We start from the raw sequence: 21796 nt of genomic DNA, 5'->3' as shown, positions 1-21796 counted from the left end.
AACTGGTACACATTGGAATATAATTTATACAGACCTTTGCATTTATTTCTCATTACTTTGCATTTTGCGTACCAACGACACCATTGTCCATGTACAATATCCGAGTTAAAAGTACGTAGAAATGAATAGGGCCTGGTTTTTGTTACATTTTAAGAAAACATAAATCCACAGAGTAAATCTAACATCCCGATTCTCGAGCTGCAACACAGACATGTACGGAGTTTGTGTCAACGGACATGGAGATGAATAAATCATTATTGGACGTAGCTACCCGGTGTCTGCCCTTTCTGTTTGTTGACTGTCAGTTGTACGTAAACATGGACAAATCCCTTTTCGACTCCGTGTGTTGTGGAAAGGTAAACACTATTTGTTTCAAGCTAACGTTAGCGAACATAAAATGGATATTCAGTGGGCTCTAAAGTGCCAGCAGTTCACTCGCATTTGCTCGTGAAAGAAATTAAATGCAAATATGAAAAATAACGTCGCATTTGTGCGAGTGTGATCGACATTTAATTCTGCGTCCCATTAGTTGTATTTTCCACATAACATTACGAGGTTCACGCAACCAAAGACTAACTAAGTATGATACACATCATAAAAAGTATAATCACAAATAAATATAAACATCTTGGCATTAAATGGAGTCGGGAGTTTGGAAGACTGCGCGATGAAGAATGAATGCGTGTCCAGTATTAGCTATAGAGGCAATGCTCCTAAAATGCCTTCGCACTAGATTTGCGAGATCAATCCAATTTGCCGCGCGAGTCTGGTAATCTGAAAAGTTGGACAGGGTGGCTGGTCTGCAATCTCCATTCAGAAAAATGTTCAGTTAAATACTTTAGTAATAAAGTACAAAGCAATTATTTCTTGCAGTTGAGTGGTTTAAGAAAATCGGTCAATAATGTGTGGATACCAAAGTGGACCTCTCAAGGTAATCCCATAAAGTCCACCGCCTCCTCTCTATTTAGTTTGCGAGCCTTGAGTTCATCCTGGTTGGCTTGCTGGTATATGAGGGGTGTCCCACTGCTGCCTTGGCCCTGTAGGTCCTGGATCTGGGCCTGTGCTGGGAGGGCTTTGATCTCCCCCTCACTCCGCCAGTACAGTTTGAACAGTTCTGGGTTGTCCACCCCAAATTTAGCAGCACAGAGCTGGGTCAGGGCCCCCTCACTAACTCCTGCCCTCCACTGCAGGGTTTTCATCCAGCTGTTCTCTCCATCTTGAAACAGAACCCTGACACACCTCTGCAATAGAATGAAAAGAAGGTATGTACCCAGGAGAACAGTATCAAGCATTCCTTACTGTTGCTTTGGGGTACAGAGATATTCTACCGTGGCATATTATTCCTCATCTATTAGTTATGACGAGTGTGTGTTAATTTCTGTTCAGTATTACTGCTAAATGTGGGATTCTATACAGTGGGGGTCGGCAACAGGCAGAAATTAGCCTGCAAGGGGGTAAAGGGATATTTCAGTTTTTTGGTTTAAAAAAAGGACAGTAAAGTCAAAAGGAATTAAGCTAAAAATGAGTTTGTATTTGAAAATATGCCAAATGAATCTCTTTTTGAGCTTAGTTGTGGTCAATTTGCAGTGTACAAATTATAACTGTTCCGCTGACAAAAATCATCCCGTGGCTGATTCTACACGGAACAAAAATATAAACGCACCATGTAAAGTGTTGGTTTCATAGCTGAAATAAAAGATCCCAGAAATGTTCCATACTTACAAAAAGCTTATTTCTCTAAAATGTTGTGCACAAACGTGTTTACATCCGTTTTAGTGAGCATTTCTCCTTTGCCAAGATAATGCATCTACCTGACAGGTGTGGAATATCAAGAAGCTGATTAAACAGAATGATCATTACACAGGTGCACCTTGGGTTGGGACAATGAAAGGCCACTCTAAAATGTGCAATTTTGTCGCCAGGGATGACTTAAGTTTTGAGGGAGCGTGCAGTTGGAATGCTGACTGCAGGAATGTCCCATAAACTGCCTCCAACATTGTTTTAGAAAATGTTGTAGTACGTAGACCCAACCTCACAACTGCAGACCATGTGTATAGCATCGTGTGGGCGAGCGGTTTGCTGATGTCAACGTTGTGAACAGAATGCCCCATGGTGGGTGGGGTTATGGTATGGGCTGGCATAAGCTACGGACAATGAACATAATTGCATTTTATCGATGGAAATTTGAATGCACAGAGATACCGTGACGAGATCCTAAGGCCCATTGTCATGCCATTCATCTGCTGTCATCACCTCATGTTTCAGCACGGCTCCATGTCGCAAGGATCTGTACACAGTTCCTGCAAGCTGAAAATGTCCCTGTTCTTCCATTTGCCTGCATACTTACCAGACATGTTACCCATTGAGCATGTTTGGGATGCTCTGGATCAACGGTACGACAGCGTGTTCCAGTTCCTGCCAATATCCAGCAACTTTGCACAGCCATTGAAGAGGAGTGGGACAAAATTCCACAGGCCACAATCAACAGCCTGATCAACTCTATGTGAAGGAGATAGATGTGTTGCGCTGCATGAGGCAAATGGTGGTCACACCAGATACTGACTGGTTTTCTGATCCATGTATCTACCTTTTTTTTAAGGTATCTGTGACCAACAGATGCATATCTGTGTTCCCAGTCATGTGCAATCCATAGTTTAGGGCCTAATAAATGTATTTAGATTGACTGATTTCTTTATATGAACTGTAACTCAGTAAAATCTTTGAATTTGTTTGCTTGTTGCATTTATATTTTTGTTCAGTATAGTTGCCTACCCCTGCTATACACTATTGGGGCTAATAAATCAATGAATTGAGCCGTACCAGTTGCTGTCGTAAGTTTTTCTGGCTTTGCGCCTGGAGGCTCCGGCGCCGGCTCCAGTCTTTCAAAGAGTCTCTGGCCTCGCGGGTCAGCCCACTGGAGGGTACTACTTCAGGCTTGCTCTGGATCAGGCACAGGCTGGCATACACACTGGTCAGGTAGTACCCACCTGGTACAAGCATTACAAAATGGCTATTTGGCATCACATACTATTCAAAATATTTTCACATTTAAAGTATAAATACTTCACATTTAAAGCCTTACCCTCCCCTTTGAGCCATGATGACTCCAGCAGTTCCATCATGTACTCCACCTCCACAGACAGCTCAGGCATGTTACACTGTACTAAGACATAGGACAGGGCTAGCAGGAAGTCATCTGCACCGAACTCCTGGCCTGCTCATGGAGACAAGACAAAGCAACCATGTTGACACAAGACATTACAAGACCAACGATGGTAGGGATAGCAGCTGTTGGTTCTGTAATGTTTATTTCTCTATCACATTCACTCAAAGAAAAGCCCTCACCTGAATTGTCCTTCATGGCTTTATAGATGAGCTTGCACACCTGCAGGAGCAGCACAACCTTGTCAATGGGAGAGTAGGCCCGCCTCATGAGAGCAACCTTCTGCCGCACCTTCTCCACATCAGCAGCATCCGGCACTCTCACCCGCACTCCAAAACACTCCAACGGGGTCTTTCCCCTGGCCTTAGCCAGGCTCTCTGCCATGCTTTGGGTGGAGCTGTCTCGCTCATGCAAAGTTTGCAGTGTCCCATCTATCTGTCCTTTCAAAGGTTTCAGCACACAGCGGAACATGGCTTTCTCCAGCACCAGGTCTGCACACAAACAAGCACATTCATAAAATGTCACATGTCATCATCACTAGGGAAACATGCTAGTACTGGTTGTATTTAAAGTGACTGAGCATATTTTGACAGTTTATTTGACTAATGTCTGCTGTACCTTTCTCATCATCATGCACCATGGTCTCAATGGGGGGCTGTAGGTCTCCACAGTCCAGCAGGAAGGTCTTGGCCTGGGAGAGGAAGAGACGGATGCCCTGCAGTAGCTCTATGCCAGATCTCTGGCACTGAGGCTTGATCACCTCGCGCTGCTGCCTGAGGAAGTCCTGCACCAGGACACCAAACACAGTCGTCTTGTCACGGGACAGGTCCTCCACCAGCCTCGCCACGCGCTTCTCAGGCACAAAGGACGACACAAAGGCTGCACTAAGCTTGCGCAGGGCTGAGACGTGCTGACGAGCGGGAGAGGTGCATGGGGGTGAGGGGTTACTTGTTCCCCTGGTGAGGGGAGGTCTCTCTGAGTTCTCCTCTGCCTCCTCCAAGCTGCTGAGGGAACTGCTGCTGTCCAGCTCACTCAGGGAGGGAGCATATCTCTGCTCCAGCAAGAGATCCACCCCCTCACCTCCTTTCTCCTGGCCCAGTCCCTGCAGGAGACCTATGGGCACATGGTAGTCATCCTCCTCTGCAGTGGGAGACAGTGTGGGTGTGACCCTGGTCTTTTTCGGAAGAACTGGAAGAACCAAGCATGGCTGCAAGTAGTCTGAATCCTCCTGGACAGGTGCTGTCCCTCCCTCACCCTCCACTCTGGCCTCCACTGCTCCACTGGCCTGATGGACCTTCTTGCTCTTTTTCTTGGCCAGCAGAGGTGGGGGAGGGGGAGGAGCAAATGGTGGGGACAAGGGGCTAGAGTTCTCAGTGGAGACACGCACCTTGAGGCTGCGTTTGAACTGGTGGCGGCGTCTGTGCAGTGTAGTCTGGAACTGCAGGAAGAGTGGGTTGATGAAACAGAGAGCCCCTTGGCCTGCTGCCCCACAGTTCAGCTCCCGGGGGCTGCGTGTTTGGATGGAGCAGAACTCTTGAAACAGGGTGGGGCTCTCCTCGGGTGTGGCACAATCCTCAGGGGTGGGGCTAGGGGGCAGTGGTGCCTCCTCCACTGGTGGGGGCCCATTGCGTGGACCTCTGAAGTTCAGCTGGGAGCTCCAGAACTCTGAATGAAAACGAAGCAAAACTATGTCAGCATTATTCTTCAAGGCTATCCTTGATCAATCAATCGAATGTCCTTTTTCCATCAGCAGTTGTCACAGATAGATACCCAGCCTAAAACCCCAAAGAGCAAGGAACGCGGAGGCAGAAGCACAGTGGTTATGAAAAACTCCATAGAAGGCAGAAACCTAGGAAGAAACTTAGAGATGAGTTGTCGAGAAGTTGTGTACAGCACACAATGGCAGCTAGCATTTCAACAATGGGCAAGACCTTGGTGGATCATCAGACCTCTGAGCCACTCTGTGGTACCTACCCACTCCCATGTGGGAGATGGACTCCAGCTGTTTGTGGGATGAAGCCTTGACTATGGCCTCAGGGAGCTCCAGGGGGAAGGGCAACACATCCCTGAAATAGACAGCACATACAGTAGGTTTTATAGACAGGTCTGATTGGTCTAAAGGTCCTGAACCTATTCTACTGTGATGTAGAACATACCGGCTAACACAGTAGAAGGCGATGAGCCTGCAGAGGTCAGGGAAACTGATAGCAGCTCTCTCCAAGGAGAAAGCTGTGAATGGAAGGGAGATGGGGAAGCAAGGATAAGATCATTAGTAAGACCCTCATCGTTCACTGCAACGGGCTGGATATGGAACATCTCTGGCTTTCTCTTTCAACACTCACTGGAGTCCAATTCCTGGATGACAAATTGTTTGAAAAAGGAGGGGAGGTAGTCATCTGCAAGCCTGACACACAGCACTTTCTTCTGCGAGGTGTTGGACCTGCGCACTAGAAAGGTCTGCAGAGAGACAGATATATGCAAACTTAGGTTGTGGTTTGTGTGCGGTGTGCGTCCCTCTCACAGGAGGTTGGTGGCACCTTAATTGGGGAGGACAGGCTCGTGGTAATGGCTGGAGTGGAATAGGTGGAATGGTATCAAATACATCAAACAAAATTATGCCATTTCATTTGCTCCATTGCAGCCATTACTATGAGCCATCCTCCCGTCAGCAGCCTCCACTGGTCTCACCCCAGGTGGCTCCCTCTGTAGGATGTGCAGAGCGGTAGCAGAGTTGATGGACAGCTGCAGCCAGACAGGGTGTGTGAGAAGCAGACGGTCCAGCACACTGATGCTCTTCAGGGAGCTACGCTGAGTACAAGCTCGCCTCTCTCCTACCGGCTTCCCTACCGGCTCAGGGAAATCATACACTGGGTCCTCCTGCATCTGGGGAACAGAGACATACAGTATATAGCACGGGTACTATATGGTATCTGTACACCATGTGGTTATGCTTTATGTTGCCACAATGATGCTTCCCATTGAAGGTAAAACACCAGCAAGAGAATACACATTCTTTGTGGTTCTGCTCTTCCTCAGACTAATGCTTCATAATCAGTACCCTTCCTGTTCCGTTCTGGTAACACCAGCATGCATCATGTCATATGTTCTCGGTTCTGTGCTGACCACTACTTCTCTGTCCTTTTGGGAAACTCCCAAACCCTATTCCTTCCTCTCACTGAGTAATCTCACTGAGTATGTCATCAACTGAGTACGACTCACCACACGGGAGGGTGTTTAGTGTGTGTGGCTCTAGTGTGTGCACATATCCTAAGGATCCTACCCTAAACAGTGAACTTGAAGTATAATTTTGTCTTAGCTTTTTAAACCCTTTGAATATGAGAAGGTGTGGCTATATTTTGACAGAGGTAGTTATGTGCACAGGCTGTTATCACCTCCAACTTCCTTCCAGGGATTGGCTGCTGCTGTATATATGCCCCTCAGCCTAAAACACCATAGAAGCCTGGCAAGTTTAGACTTGGTGAGACTTGGTGAAAACACTCTCCAAACCTACAGAGAAGTGTGTGAAAATGCTAATCTAACCCAGCAAACAATTGAGAGGTACAGGTCTAAAATTTAAACCAGTAGCTTAAATGTGTATTCATATTTTTAATGCAATAAAACATGTCCAGAATGAATAGCCTATTCTGAAGCCTGCTATTGAACCTCATACGACTGACCCAATGAGACTATTGTATAACTGACAAAAAAACAACTGTGACCTGCCAGGATCTGAATATACAGTATCACTAGAATAACATGAAGGTGTAATGACCTGCCAGGATCTGAATATACAGTATCACTAGAATAACATGAAGGTGTAATGACCTGCCAGGATCTGAATATACAGTATCACTAGAATAACATGAAGGTGTAATGACCTGCTAGGATCTGAATATACAGTATCACTAGAATAACATGAAGGTGTAATGACCTGCCAGGATCTGAATATACAGTATCACTAGAATAACATGAAGGTGTAATGACCTGCCAGGACTGGAATATACAGTATCACTAGAATAACATGAAGGTGTAATGACCTGCCAGGATCTGTATATACAGTATCACTAGAATAACATGAAGGTGTAATGACCTGCCAGGATCTGAATATACAGTATCACTAGAATAACATGAAGGTGTAATGACCTGCCAGGATCTGAATATACAGTATCACTAGAATAACATGAAGGTGTAATGACCTGCTAGGATCTGAATATACAGTATCACTAGAATAACATGAAGGTGTAATGACCTGCCAGGATCTGAATATACAGTATCACTAGAATAACATGAAGGTGTAATGACCTGCTAGGATCTGAATATACAGTATCACTAGAATAACATGAAGGTGTAATGACCTGCCAGGATCTGAATATACAGTATCACTAGAATAACATGAAGGTGTAATGACCTGCCAGGATCTGAATATACAGTATCACTAGAATAACATGAAGGTGTAATGACCTGCCAGGATCTGAATATACAGTATCACTAGAATAACATGAAGGTGTAATGACCTGCCAGGATCTGAATATACAGTATCACTAGAATAACATGAAGGTGTAATGACCTGCCAGGATCTGAATATACAGTATCACTAGAATAACATGAAGGTGTAATGACCTGCCAGGATCTGAATATACAGTATCACTAGAATAACATGAAGGTGTAATGACCTGCCAGGATCTGAATATACAGTATCACTAGAATAACATGAAGGTGTAATGACCTGCTAGGATCTGAATATACAGTATCACTAGAATAACATGAAGGTGTAATGACCTGCCAGGATCTGAATATACAGTATCACTAGAATAACATGAAGGTGTAATGACCTGCCAGGATCTGTATATACAGTATCACTAGAATAACATGAAGGTGTAATGACCTGCCAGGATCTGAATATACAGTATCACTAGAATAACATGAAGGTGTAATGACCTGCCAGGATCTGAATATACAGTATCACTAGAATAACATGAAGGTGTAATGACCTGCCAGGATCTGAATATACAGTATCACTAGAATAACATGAAGGTGTAATGACCTGCCAGGATCTGAATATACAGTATCACTAGAATAACATGAAGGTGTAATGACCTGCCAGGATCTGTATATACAGTATCACTAGAATAACATGAAGGTGTAATGACCTGCCAGGATCTGAATATACAGTATCACTAGAATAACATGAAGGTGTAATGACCTGCCAGGATCTGAATATACAGTATCACTAGAATAACATGAAGGTGTAATGACCTGCCAGGATCTGAATATACAGTATCACTAGAATAACATGAAGGTGTAATGACCTGCCAGGATCTGAATATACAGTATCACTAGAATAACATGAAGGTGTAATGACCTGCCAGGACTGGAATATACAGTATCACTAGAATAACATGAAGGTGTAATGACCTGCCAGGATCTGAATATACAGTATCACTAGAATAACATGAAGGTGTAATGACCTGCCAGGATCTGAATATACAGTATCACTAGAATAACATGAAGGTGTAATGACCTGCCAGGATCTGAATATACAGTATCACTAGAATAACATGAAGGTGTAATGACCTGCCAGGATCTGTATATACAGTATCACTAGAATAACATGAAGGTGTAATGACCTGCCAGGATCTGAATATACAGTATCACTAGAATAACATGAAGGTGTAATGACCTGCCAGGATCTGAATATACAGTATCACTAGAATAACATGAAGGTGTAATGACCTGCCAGGATCTGAATATACAGTATCACTAGAATAACATGAAGGTGTAATGACCTGCCAGGATCTGAATATACAGTATCACTAGAATAACATGAAGGTGTAATGACCTGCCAGGATCTGAATATACAGTATCACTAGAATAACATGAAGGTGTAATGACCTGCTAGGATCTGAATATACAGTATCACTAGAATAACATGAAGGTGTAATGACCTGCCAGGATCTGAATATACAGTATCACTAGAATAACATGAAGGTGTAATGACCTGCCAGGATCTGAATATACAGTATCACTAGAATAACATGAAGGTGTAATGACCTGCCAGGATCTGAATATACAGTATCACTAGAATAACATGAAGGTGTAATGACCTGCCAGGATCTGAATATACAGTATCACTAGAATAACATGAAGGTGTAATGACCTGCCAGGATCTGAATATACAGTATCACTAGAATAACATGAAGGTGTAATGACCTGCCAGGATCTGAATATACAGTATCACTAGAATAACATGAAGGTGTAATGACCTGCCAGGACTGGAATATACAGTATCACTAGAATAACATGAAGGTGTAATGACCTGCTAGGATCTGAATATACAGTATCACTAGAATAACATGAAGGTGTAATGACCTGCTAGGATCTGAATATACAGTATCACTAGAATAACATGAAGGTGTAATGACCTGCCAGGATCTGAATATACAGTATCACTAGAATAACATGAAGGTGTAATGACCTGCCAGGATCTGAATATACAGTATCACTAGAATAACATGAAGGTGTAATGACCTGCTAGGATCTGAATATACAGTATCACTAGAATAACATGAAGGTGTAATGACCTGCCAGGATCTGAATATACAGTATCACTAGAATAACATGAAGGTGTAATGACCTGCCAGGATCTGAATATACAGTATCACTAGAATAACATGAAGGTGTAATGACCTGCTAGGATCTGTATATACAGTATCACTAGAATAACATGAAGGTGTAATGACCTGCCAGGATCTGAATATACAGTATCACTAGAATAACATGAAGGTGTAATGACCTGCCAGGACTGGAATATACAGTATCACTAGAATAACATGAAGGTGTAATGACCTGCCAGGATCTGAATATACAGTATCACTAGAATAACATGAAGGTGTAATGACCTGCCAGGATCTGAATATACAGTATCACTAGAATAACATGAAGGTGTAATGACCTGCCAGGATCTGAATATACAGTATCACTAGAATAACATGAAGGTGTAATGACCTGCCAGGATCTGAATATACAGTATCACTAGAATAACATGAAGGTGTAATGACCTGCCAGGATCTGAATATACAGTATCACTAGAATAACATGAAGGTGTAATGACCTGCCAGGATCTGAATATACAGTATCACTAGAATAACATGAAGGTGTAATGACCTGCCAGGATCTGAATATACAGTATCACTAGAATAACATGAAGGTGTAATGACCTGCCAGGATCTGAATATACAGTATCACTAGAATAACATGAAGGTGTAATGACCTGCCAGGATCTGAATATACAGTATCACTAGAATAACATGAAGGTGTAATGACCTGCCAGGATCTGAATATACAGTATCACTAGAATAACATGAAGGTGTAATGACCTGCTAGGATCTGAATATACAGTATCACTAGAATAACATGAAGGTGTAATGACCTGCCAGGATCTGAATATACAGTATCACTAGAATAACATGAAGGTGTAATGACCTGCCAGGATCTGTATATACAGTATCACTAGAATAACATGAAGGTGTAATGACCTGCCAGGATCTGAATATACAGTATCACTAGAATAACATGAAGGTGTAATGACCTGCCAGGATCTGAATATACAGTATCACTAGAATAACATGAAGGTGTAATGACCTGCCAGGATCTGAATATACAGTATCACTAGAATAACATGAAGGTGTAATGACCTGCCAGGATCTGAATATACAGTATCACTAGAATAACATGAAGGTGTAATGACCTGCCAGGATCTGAATATACAGTATCACTAGAATAACATGAAGGTGTAATGACCTGCCAGGATCTGAATATACAGTATCACTAGAATAACATGAAGGTGTAATGACCTGCCAGGATCTGAATATACAGTATCACTAGAATAACATGAAGGTGTAATGACCTGCCAGGATCTGAATATACAGTATCACTAGAATAACATGAAGGTGTAATGACCTGCCAGGATCTGAATATACAGTATCACTAGAATAACATGAAGGTGTAATGACCTGCCAGGATCTGAATATACAGTATCACTAGAATAACATGAAGGTGTAATGACCTGCCAGGATCTGAATATACAGTATCACTAGAATAACATGAAGGTGTAATGACCTGCCAGGATCTGAATATACAGTATCACTAGAATAACATGAAGGTGTAATGACCTGCCAGGATCTGAATATACAGTATCACTAGAATAACATGAAGGTGTAATGACCTGCCAGGATCTGAATATACAGTATCACTAGAATAACATGAAGGTGTAATGACCTGCCAGGATCTGAATATACAGTATCACTAGAATAACATGAAGGTGTAATGACCTGCCAGGATCTGAATATACAGTATCACTAGAATAACATGAAGGTGTAATGACCTGCCAGGATCTGAATATACAGTATCACTAGAATAACATGAAGGTGTAATGACCTGCCAGGATCTGAATATACAGTATCACTAGAATAACATGAAGGTGTAATGACCTGCCAGGATCTGAATATACAGTATCACTAGAATAACATGAAGGTGTAATGACCTGCCAGGATCTGAATATACAGTATCACTAGAATAACATGAAGGTGTAATGACCTGCCAGGATCTGAATATACAGTATCACTAGAATAACATGAAGGTGTAATGACCTGCCAGGATCTGAATAAACAATATCAAATCAAAATCGAATTTTATTAGTCACATACACGTGTTTACCAAATGTTATTGAGGGTGTAGCGAAATGCTAGAATAACATGAGGTGTAGTGCCAAACAAGTAGTTTAAAATGAGTTAATTAATGGCGTTATTTTGCTCTTATGTTGTGGAACCAGTGGTGATTTTCTTTTCTTCCATAAATAACAGTTTACTATATTGTAATAACTGACCATGATATCAAAGGGTACTTCATTCAGTAAATTGAACAAATGTATTTTGTATTTAATTTGTATAAATAATAACATTACAGCATCCTATTTGTGGACATTGTATGGACTTCCAACATACTTGTTTCCACGTCTTATCTTTTGCCTTGCGTGCTTCTCGGTCTGTACCACTCTGTGCGCGGCACCTCCTTGATCTGCGGTCTTCTTGCATACCTTCAGTTAATGAGTGCCAGGTCTCGTGATTTCACTAATCATACAAATATTCACAACTGTTTCTCGTTTTACACTTTCAAATAAATGGCAACATGACATAATTTACCTTCATCTCCCGATCCCCTGTCGTCCTTAAATGTGACAGAGATTATTCTGAATAGCCTACTGTAAATCCCACTTGATCCCTGAATTTCAGAATGCCATTAAAACTTCAAAAGTATAGAGACATGTAATAGTCCTAGATCTCTGGATATGCCATGTTGTCTGTCTGGGACTCTCCAGGCAGAGATCTCTGTGAAGCTGTGCTTCAGAAGTTCCTGGCACTCCTCTGCTGTCTTCCTTATATTTTCTATTCACACTTGGGAGAAACAAACCTGAACCAAGGTTAAATACGCGTGCGCCCGTCACCACGTTGCGGAAATTCAATTGATACAGTATTTTCAAAGGGAATTTCGCCTCTTAAACACAATTACAATGTATTCCCTAAATACAGTATTGTGAAAGGGAAATTCACCTCTAGAAAACAATTACAATCTATCTGTATTCTGTACTTTGTGAAGGAGGGCTAGACAATTAATCTGCATCAATTATTTTTAAACTTCCGAGTGGTCACCACCATTGCAACCAAATTAGGTTGCAATTATTAACATATTTTACAGACATACAACAGCCTATTTATTGAAATGTAAATGTCTGTTTAATTTGATACTATAGAGACAAGGATTGACATCACTGGCCAGGCAAATGCAACAACAAGAAGTAATGGTTGAAAGCGTAACATTAGGAATTCGAGTACAAGGATCACTATGGTTGTAACACTCAGTGGTAGCCTTGTACACGTCACTCAAACAACATGGTCATTTACATTGTAGAAAAAGACTGTAGCCAACATTGTGTAATCCGCCTACCATGAACGTTTACATGTAACCAGAGTTCTGCTCTGGTGATTTGTTGAAAATATCATACGTCACTCTCTCAAAGCGCGGAACCGGAGGTGGTCATAGGAAATATTGCACCGCGTTAGGTAAGATGGATGCACAGTGTGCTTATTTTTTGTCTGTGTAAACTTTAGTAATTTTAGTTTAACTCGGCAACTTTTATGAATGCACAGTGTGATATAAACATTTGCATAATGCTCTAAATAGTTGCAAATAGATGTAATTAGTTAAACTGCTTCTGAACATTATTTTTCAACACTGCAAAATGGCTAGTTTAGCTAGCCAGTAAACTAACTCTAATCCGCGCCGAATTGATCATTTAGCTAGCTAGCTAGCCAGCCAGCCAGCCAGCTAGCGAGCCAGAATAAATCTGATCACACCACGACCAACTAATGTTTGTATAGTACAGCAATTTCGTGTAACTATATGAACATCTCGTGTTTCCCGATCGGGTGTTGCCAAGCATCACCGAATTGATGCCACCTCGACTCGAGAAGGGAGGGGGAAACTAACGTTAGCTTGCTAGCTAGGTTTTCTAATGTTGACCATGGACTAGTTTTAGCTTTATGCGTTAAACTATTCTTAGTTACATGTCACGTTTTATTAAACTACTATATTCATGATTTGCCTATAGTGGTTGCATGCGGTTTTTCTTAGACGTCCCTTTACAGTTATTTCATCAGCTAAAATATAAACTTAAATTAGCTAGCTAGGTCACTGACACCCTGCTCCTTCCCCAGGTGTACCCAACCATGGAGTCAACGGATAAGAACGAAGCTATAAAGCTCTTTGTGGGGAACCTGGCTTTGGACACCTCTCAGGAGGACCTGACACAGCTCTTTGCGCCATATGGACAGGTGGTCACCTGCAGTGTACTCAGGCAGTTTGCCTTCATCCATCTCCAGGGAGATGGTGCTGCTGATCTAGCCATAAGAGAACTGAATGGACGGGAGTTCCGTGGCCGCAACCTGGTGGTTGAAGAGTCCCGCGGAAGGCCCATGCATTCCACCAAGGTGTTTGTGGGGAACCTCAGTGCCATGTGTTCTGCTGAGGACCTGCAAGAGCTCTTTCAGACCTTTGGGAAAGTTCTGGAGTGTGATAAGGTCAAAGGTGAGTCTCTACCCCCCCATCCACTTGTCAAAAGATTTTTAAGCAAATACCGGTATTCAAATTATACTGATACGGGTGTTTTTATCAAATTGGTCTGTTGAGGATACAAAACTGTGTGTAATGACGTCATGCATATAAACACTTTGTTCTGTATCTTAACTCTGTCAATGGTTTTGGCACAAACTCTTCGGATAAACAGTACATTTGTCCATGGTGGTCTTGGAACGTGCACTCTAGCCTATTGCTCGCAGATACAACACACAGGGTACATGAGAATATGGCTAAGAGGAAGATAATATTTATTGGTCAATTAAATGTAATTGACAGCCAAGCACTGATCACTTTGTCACCAGCATCCAAATTAAGACCTTTTGAAATGTATTGGAAATAAGCATCAAGCTCATCAGGTTCATCATAACTTATTTTGTCTGTTAATAAACTGAATTTTTTTCGCCTCGTAGTAGGAAGACCGCACAACATAGCATGAGTGCAAGTTTACTTCCATATGATGGTTATTCTAGCAACAACTATGCAAAAAAAAGCATATCCACCACAGTTTGTCACATTATATTTCACCATAAAATAGCTTTTATACAATCCTGTCGAATGTGTTTTGTCAACATTTAGGGAAGTTAAGACAATTTTGCCGTTTCCATCAGGCCTATGGTGAGTTTTATCAGACCGGTACTTTACTCATCAGAATGGTTGGATGGTAAACATGGTTAGTGGTTACTTTCATTAGCTGACTGTCTTGTCATCCTGTGCTTGGTTACAGCGAGGCTCTCCTCCTCTGCGGGCTATGCCTTTGTACACATGGAGCGGAAGGAGGATGCAGTGCAGGCTATTGAGGCTCTCCATGGGACCACCTTCAAAGGCCGACCGCTCTCTGTGGAGCTCTCCAATGTGCAGCCCAGTAATCCCACCACAACTACAGCCAAGGCCCCCGTCATGAGTCACTATGCCACTGAAAGCCCCTCCATCAACCCTCATATGGAGCACCACCAGAGTCAGGCTGCTGTACTGGCTGCTGCCGTTGCTGCAGCTGCAGGTCTGCCTCTTCAGGTGCAGCAGAGCTTGCACAACTCTGTCTACAACACAACGAGCTTTGATCCCACATACGCTGCACTAAAGGGCATGACGGCAGCCAGCGCCACAGATGGTACTCCAGTGAGCCCTGCGGTCTACGGTGCCCTCGCCAGCCAGGTGTACGGCTCTGTAGCGGATCAGGTATACGACTCTATAGCCAACCAGGCCGCCAGCTATCAGAATTCAGCCACACCGGACGCAGAAGGCTACAGTAACCAGTACGACCCCACAGCTGGAGAGGCACCGTCAGCCCAGGCTGCTGTCAACCCGGCCTACGGTGGAGCCTCGGCCCTCTACAACGCCAGCTCAGCCTATGGCTCCATGGGGGGTGCAGAACCCACTGCCCAGGCCATCTTTGAGGCAGCACGGGCCCGCTTCTTCCAGCAGGGCCAGCAGGTTCTAGCTGAGCAGCAGATGGGGACTAAGTCAGGGGACAGGGACCGCAGCCCAGTACGCCGCTCCACCCCACTGCTGCCTGACCCTGTGCCCCAGCCCTTCCCCCAGCCACGCCCCAAACGCCGCGCCCTCCTCCCAACGCCACCCGGCCGACCAGAGGACCCGGCTGCTGATAGAGACCCCATTGCCAGGTACATGATGCACGTTTGGGGCAGTTTTGTTATTTTGAAGCAGATCAAACATGTTCAACAGCCTTTCTCTTTTCTCAACTTCAGATGCTATGCAGAGTACTATCAGCAGGTCCAGCAGTACCAACAGTACCAGCAGTACCAACAACAGTACCAGCAGTACCAATATGGCTACCCTCCTCCAGCCCCGACCCAGATGCCCCCCACAATGCCCAACTACCAGATGCCCATGCAGGCCCCGCCCCCGACGGAGGCCCACAACCTGGAAGCGCCTGCTACCTACGCCCCAGCTAGAGCGTATGAACCGCCTCCATCACACAAGGAGCCCCTCCTCCGCCGCCCTGACTACTCCCACATGCCAGAGCACCGATAACCCTTTACATTGCAGTGTGAATGTGTGTGTGTGTGTGTGTGTGTGTGTGTGTGTGAATGTGTGGGTTTTGAGTGATGTAGTTGTGGTCCAAATGTGCATCACTGCAAGTTTGCCCATTTATAATTCCCCTGTTTTGCATCTCTTTTCTAAACACAATTCTGACTAGTTGATTTTTCACTTTATAGTATGCCTGGTTTTGCTTTGATAAGAACGCTGCCCCATAATGCAGTAATCTGTATTGTGAAGTCGTTATGGTTTTAAGGAAGTGTATGGTTGTGATGCGTACTGGGGCTCTGTAATGACAGCTCTTCCTTACACATCCCCGTCCCAGAAACTGTCAAATATGCGAGAATATTAATCCATACCAGAGGAGTGCCTTGTTAAAAGCCTAGTTGAAATATATTGTGTAAAATAAATGTGTATATTTTTGAGCAATGAAGGAAGCACCCAAATCGATCCATGCATTTTTTTAAATCAGAGCCTTGCCTCTGTCCTCAAGGTGACTTTAGCTCATCCAAATTAGCCATTAGTTCACATACACTACATGGCCAAAAGTATATGGACAGCCCTTCAAATTAGTGGAGTCAGCTATTTTAGCCACACCGTTGTGGACAGGTGTATAAAATTGCGCGCACAATGGCTCAGCCGCGAAGTGGTAGTCCACGCAAGCTCACAGAATAGGACCGCCGAGTGCTGAAGCGCGTAAAAATCATCTGTCCTCGGTTGCAACACTCACTACCGAGTTCCAAACTGCCTCTGGAAGCAACATCAGCACAAGAACTGTTTGTCGGGAGCTTCATGAAATGAGTTTCCATGACCGAGCAGCCGCACACAAGCCTAAGATCACCATGCGCAATTCCAAGCGTTGGCTTGAGTGGTGTAAAGCTCACCGCCATTGGACTCTGGAGCAGTGGAAACACGTCTGGAGTGATGAATCAGGCTTCACCATCTGGCAGTCTGACGGACGTATCTGGGTTTGGCGGATGCCAGGAGAACGCTACCTACTCAAATGGTGGAGGAGGAATAATAGTCTGGGGCTGTTTTTCACGGCTAGGTCCCTTAGTTCCAGTGACATCTTAATGCTACAGCATACAATGACATTGTAGACGATTCTGTGCTTCCAACTTTGTGGCAAAAGTTTGGGGAAGGCCCTTTCCTGTTTCAGCATGACAAAGCGAGGTCCATACAGTAATGGTTTGTCGAGATCTGTGTGGAAGAACTTGGCCTGCACAGAGCCCTGACCTTAACCCATCCCTTTGGGATGTTGGCCTAATCGCCCAACATCAGTGCTAGACCTCACTAATGTCTTGTGGCTGAATAGAAGCAACATCTAGTGGAAATCCTTCCCAGAACAGTGGAGGCTGTTATAGCAGCAAAGGGGGGACCAACTCCATATTAATACCCATGATTTTGGAATAAGATGTTTGACGAGCATGTGTCCACATACTTTTGGCCATGTTGTGTATATAGTTTCGAGCTTAATTTTTCCATTGGCCAGATTTCGTTTTTTAAATTTATATTGCCTTCATTGAAGACCTTGATATGAAAAGTCACTGTTCCGATATGTTCCAGCGTATGTAGATCTTTGGTTAATAAAATGGTTATAGGTTTTAGAGCTTTTTTTTTTTTAAATATGGAAAGCAAGGGGCAAAGTATCTTTACATATAGGCTAATTTGGACATGAGGACCAGTGTGACTGTATGTGTGGACACTTGTAAACATTCTAGGGGATCAATTTAAGCATGATGCCTTCACTTTTTATAACAATCACAGGAATACACATTCACACCTCAGTCATCAAACTTTCTCTCCATAATGTCTGGGGCTTTGGGAGAGAGACCCGAGCGCTTTGCTGCAACAACATTACACGTCTCTGCTGGAGTGATAAGCAAAACTCACTTTTCTCTGGGAATGTAGTCCCTCCCCACGTCTCACATGACCTCCCGTTGGAACTGATCAAATGCATCAAATAGAAATCCAACTAAGCAAACCACTTTAAGATTAGACAGGCTAGCTTTAAACTCGCATTTTCTGGGGAACTCGTTTTTTTATTTGCAGACAGTGATGCATGAATGCTTTCTATTATTATACCATGAATTCTAGCCTAGTGACTTAACTGGTTTCACCTCTGTTTGGTTTAAATGGAAATGTGGAAAGCCCTGCTGGTGGCAAGTGCATGCAGAGGGCTTCCTTTAAGCATGCCTTTCAGGATCTGAGGGTAATCAACTGCCATTTTGGGCCTCACCTTTTCTCCAAAGGACAAAAACTAGTGGGCTTTTCACACACAGTACATTGTGTGGTTTGACCGTGTACAGGACAAACATTTTCCTTTTCTTTGTTTTCTTTTGGTTTAAGTGAACTTCCTGTGCGATCCTGATCATAATATTCTGTGAGCGTATTTACTTCAATTGGACCATCAAATTCATTAGTTATCTTAAAGGGAGCCATTAGGCTGTCCAGGTTTGATGGAGACATATTGGTTTCTATTATTCAGTATGTAACCTATTAAAACCTTAAGCCTCAAGCTTAAGTAATAAAAGTAGGAGTGATTTGGTTTGAGAATAAAACATGCGGCTGTATTTTTTTATAATTTAAAATAGGAAATGTTTTCCATATCGGGTTAATTATTAGACATGCGATTAAACATGATATTAAATCGTTTCCATGTTTTTTTTCAAAGGATTTACAAATTATTTCAACCTTTCACGTCTGAAGGGAAACACTTTAAACATTCTTGATTATCCCATTCCTATGAACTATGACAAGATCATTTCAAACTGTTCTCAATTGGGCTCTACCACTTGGTCTCAGCCTAGGTCTTCATTACACCTACCTCAGAACATGCGACAAACCTCATGGCAATGTTTGTTAGAGTTTGTCGCTGTGGGTGTCAGAAGAACAGTTGAAGGCAATCCTATCATTAGAATGAAAAATGTTTGTAGCCTTGCTGCGTCACAGTTTTTGGATGTAGAAGTGAGCTGTAGACTACAGTTGGTTATGGATTGGTTTTCATTTCTGATAGGAACATTTTAAATTGTTATCTCATTCTTTCTGGTTACCATGATAACATGCACCTGCTTATTGCACGTATATTCCTTGATATGGCTTTCTGTGTTGTTTTAAAACTGTAGTGCATGACATTGTTACTGTTATTGCTCTTCCAGCTACGTTTTCCCTTCTCGCTAATTATTACAGCTAAAATGGCTCCTGGGTCCCTGGACGCCATGTTGTGTGTGACGGGGGAAGAAAATTAGTCGCGCAATGCCGTGGACGCAGTCCCCACAAAGGTAAAGCCCTCTGCCCCCGACCACGCCTGCACTTCGACCATACACTTCCCTCATTGACCCCACTCCTCTTCCTTCACAACGAGGCACCCCATTTTATTATTTATTTGAGGTCTGATGCTGGAAGCCCAACAAACTATCACAAGACAACCAGTTCACAAGAACCCAGGGCCTGAATGTCTGGGCATGTCCAGTGGGTTAGTGAGGCCACACTCCCCTCATTGTAGTTGTAGTACTGCTACTAGTATGGTTGATAAGGGTAATCTCCACAAGGCACATACACTATTTAGCCTTTTGCAGACCCAACTGATCTGGGTTGACGTTAGATGTGGCTGTAAAATAGTCCAGTCATGGCTCTATCTGATGCCATCTTCCTTTCCGAAATTAGACGACCCCCATCAACAGTAGTCATGGATTTTTCTTATTTTCTTTGATTCTATTGATGTTTTTAAAGGAATCATTTTGCCAAATTGAAATGAATCACACTGTATAATGTCATTAAATGAATCTTCAATTAATCACAGATGTGTTTTAAACCTGTACTCAAAACAGATTTAAGAAACTTATGTTATTGTAATTGAGGGTGATCAGATTGGGGAATGCTGGAGTTGTTGCGTATGCTTGTGTTGTGGCATATTTTTCTGAGGTATTTCCAGTGAGACAAGATGTGCATTCACGCTCAAAACTGAGGCGTTCCAGCTGTGCTTTGAACGGCTAAGGACGCAGTGGTACGCAAAAGGCCAGATGAACGGAGGGAGGGAGGTAGGGCTATCGACCTCTGTCCCACGCATGCTGGGTGAGTAACCAATGCACCACTGCCCCGCTCAAATTCACCTACCCCCCCCCCCCCCCCCCCTTCAATCTGCAGCACAACGCCAACCCTCTCACTCTGATCCCATAACCAGTATATCTACAGGCTTACAACACCGTCACCTAGAGAACATTCCACAGCTGCGTTAGATATGGATGTCAAGAGGACAACATTCAGTATTCTACGTTCCCTGTCTAGTTAAGTAAATTCTACATATCCCAATCACCCTGTTAAATTGTCTGATTACAATTTGCAAACATTGATTGGGAACCTTAATGTAATCATCTGGTTGATTTAAGATATATTAGGCTGTTTTTACGCAGGCAGCCCAATTCGGATCTTTTGCCAGTAATTGGGCTTTTGACCAATCAGATTAGATCTTTTGCCAATAATTGGGCAGAAGATCAAAATTGGGCTGCCTGTGTAAATGCAGCCAAACACCAAAATTCCACCATATTTTTTTTTTTTGTTAAGTTTGTATTGCTGTGTTTATTGAGGACTTCAGTGGCCTCCCTCAGTGAATGAGAGCTGGACTATCGGCCTACGATACACCGTGCACGGTTTCAATCAAAGTTCCCTTACCTATCTGTCACGTTATAGTTTCAAATTGGCACTAATATCACTACTAAACAGTTTTTCCTCCAGTTTCCCAATCTTTCGTCCATTGGAATTCCTGACAACATTTTTACAGAGACTTGTTTGACCGCATGTGGATTAGGACTGAAAAGTATATTTAAAACCAAGCTTTATGAGAAATCAGGGAAAATACTGTACATCTGTAGATTACTGTTATTTGTCCATTACAGAAAATGAAAGACAGGTTGCTGATTGCAGAACCATTTATTGAAAGATATATAAATGAATCACCTGATGCTTAATTGAGACTTTGTTTTAATTTGTAGCTGTTAAATTCATTTCAATTAAGACACGTTGTTCTTTGTAAGTCTCAATAAATGACATTGAAACAACTCATTTGTTTTGGATAGCCTACTTTTTTATGGGCATGAAGGGACATGTTTACTGAACTAAGAAGTATGACACAATGCTCTGCATTATGTGAATGTGGCATAAAGCCTTTCACATTGGTTTTGATCATTTCTCACATATCCTGAACCTGCGACCTCTGGTTAGTGGCAGTGCCCACCAAGACCTGTCACAATTGGCGACATATCGAGGACTTGATTGGAATGTATTTCTTACACATGTTTTTTTGTGACCCATATTGATCTGTCGATGAGAACTCTTGCATTCTAGATCGATGCATCTGCAAGAGGCATACATGCAAATCCACTAGTTCTGCCTAGTCTTTTTAGTGTCACTTATAGTACCAGGTCAAGCCAGTCATATGTAACG

General features: G+C 43.0%; 2 protein-coding genes across 3 annotated transcripts; one reads left to right on the top strand and one right to left on the bottom strand.

Annotated features, from left to right (window-relative positions):
* Positions 1-18: 18 nt before the first annotated feature.
* On the bottom strand, positions 19-12646 carry LOC106563703 (ras and Rab interactor 1). Of its 2 annotated transcripts, XM_014129517.3 has the most exons (11): positions 12364-12637; positions 12166-12257; positions 5852-6046; positions 5506-5620; positions 5320-5392; positions 5138-5229; positions 3782-4828; positions 3346-3654; positions 3083-3214; positions 2821-2987; positions 19-1241 (listed from the first exon to the last, which is right to left on the bottom strand). In XM_014129517.3, the coding sequence occupies exons 2-11, from the start codon at positions 12253-12255 to the stop codon at positions 927-929; spliced, it is 2535 nt and encodes an 844-aa protein (XP_013984992.1). In that variant the 5' UTR covers positions 12256-12257; positions 12364-12637; the 3' UTR covers positions 19-926. The 2 variants fall into 2 exon arrangements, with proteins under 2 accessions (XP_013984992.1, XP_013984993.1); XM_014129518.3 differs by lacking the exon at positions 12166-12257 and having other exon boundaries at positions 12364-12646.
* Positions 12647-13196: 550 nt separating this feature from the next.
* On the top strand, positions 13197-21411 carry rbm14a (RNA binding motif protein 14a). The gene is made up of 4 exons (XM_014129516.3): positions 13197-13281; positions 13936-14305; positions 15081-15978; positions 16063-21411. Exons 2-4 carry the CDS (start codon positions 13948-13950, stop codon positions 16346-16348), a joined length of 1542 nt encoding a protein of 513 aa, XP_013984991.1. The 5' UTR covers positions 13197-13281; positions 13936-13947; the 3' UTR covers positions 16349-21411.
* Positions 21412-21796: the final 385 nt, after the last annotated feature.

The sequence above is a fragment of the Salmo salar genome, chromosome 11, assembly GCF_965601325.2.
Source record: "Salmo salar chromosome 11, fSalSal1, whole genome shotgun sequence".
Classification (NCBI taxonomy): domain Eukaryota; kingdom Metazoa; phylum Chordata; class Actinopteri; order Salmoniformes; family Salmonidae; genus Salmo; species Salmo salar.
Note: the sequence above shows the minus strand (reverse complement) of the source record. Positions and strands in the feature narration are given on the sequence as shown.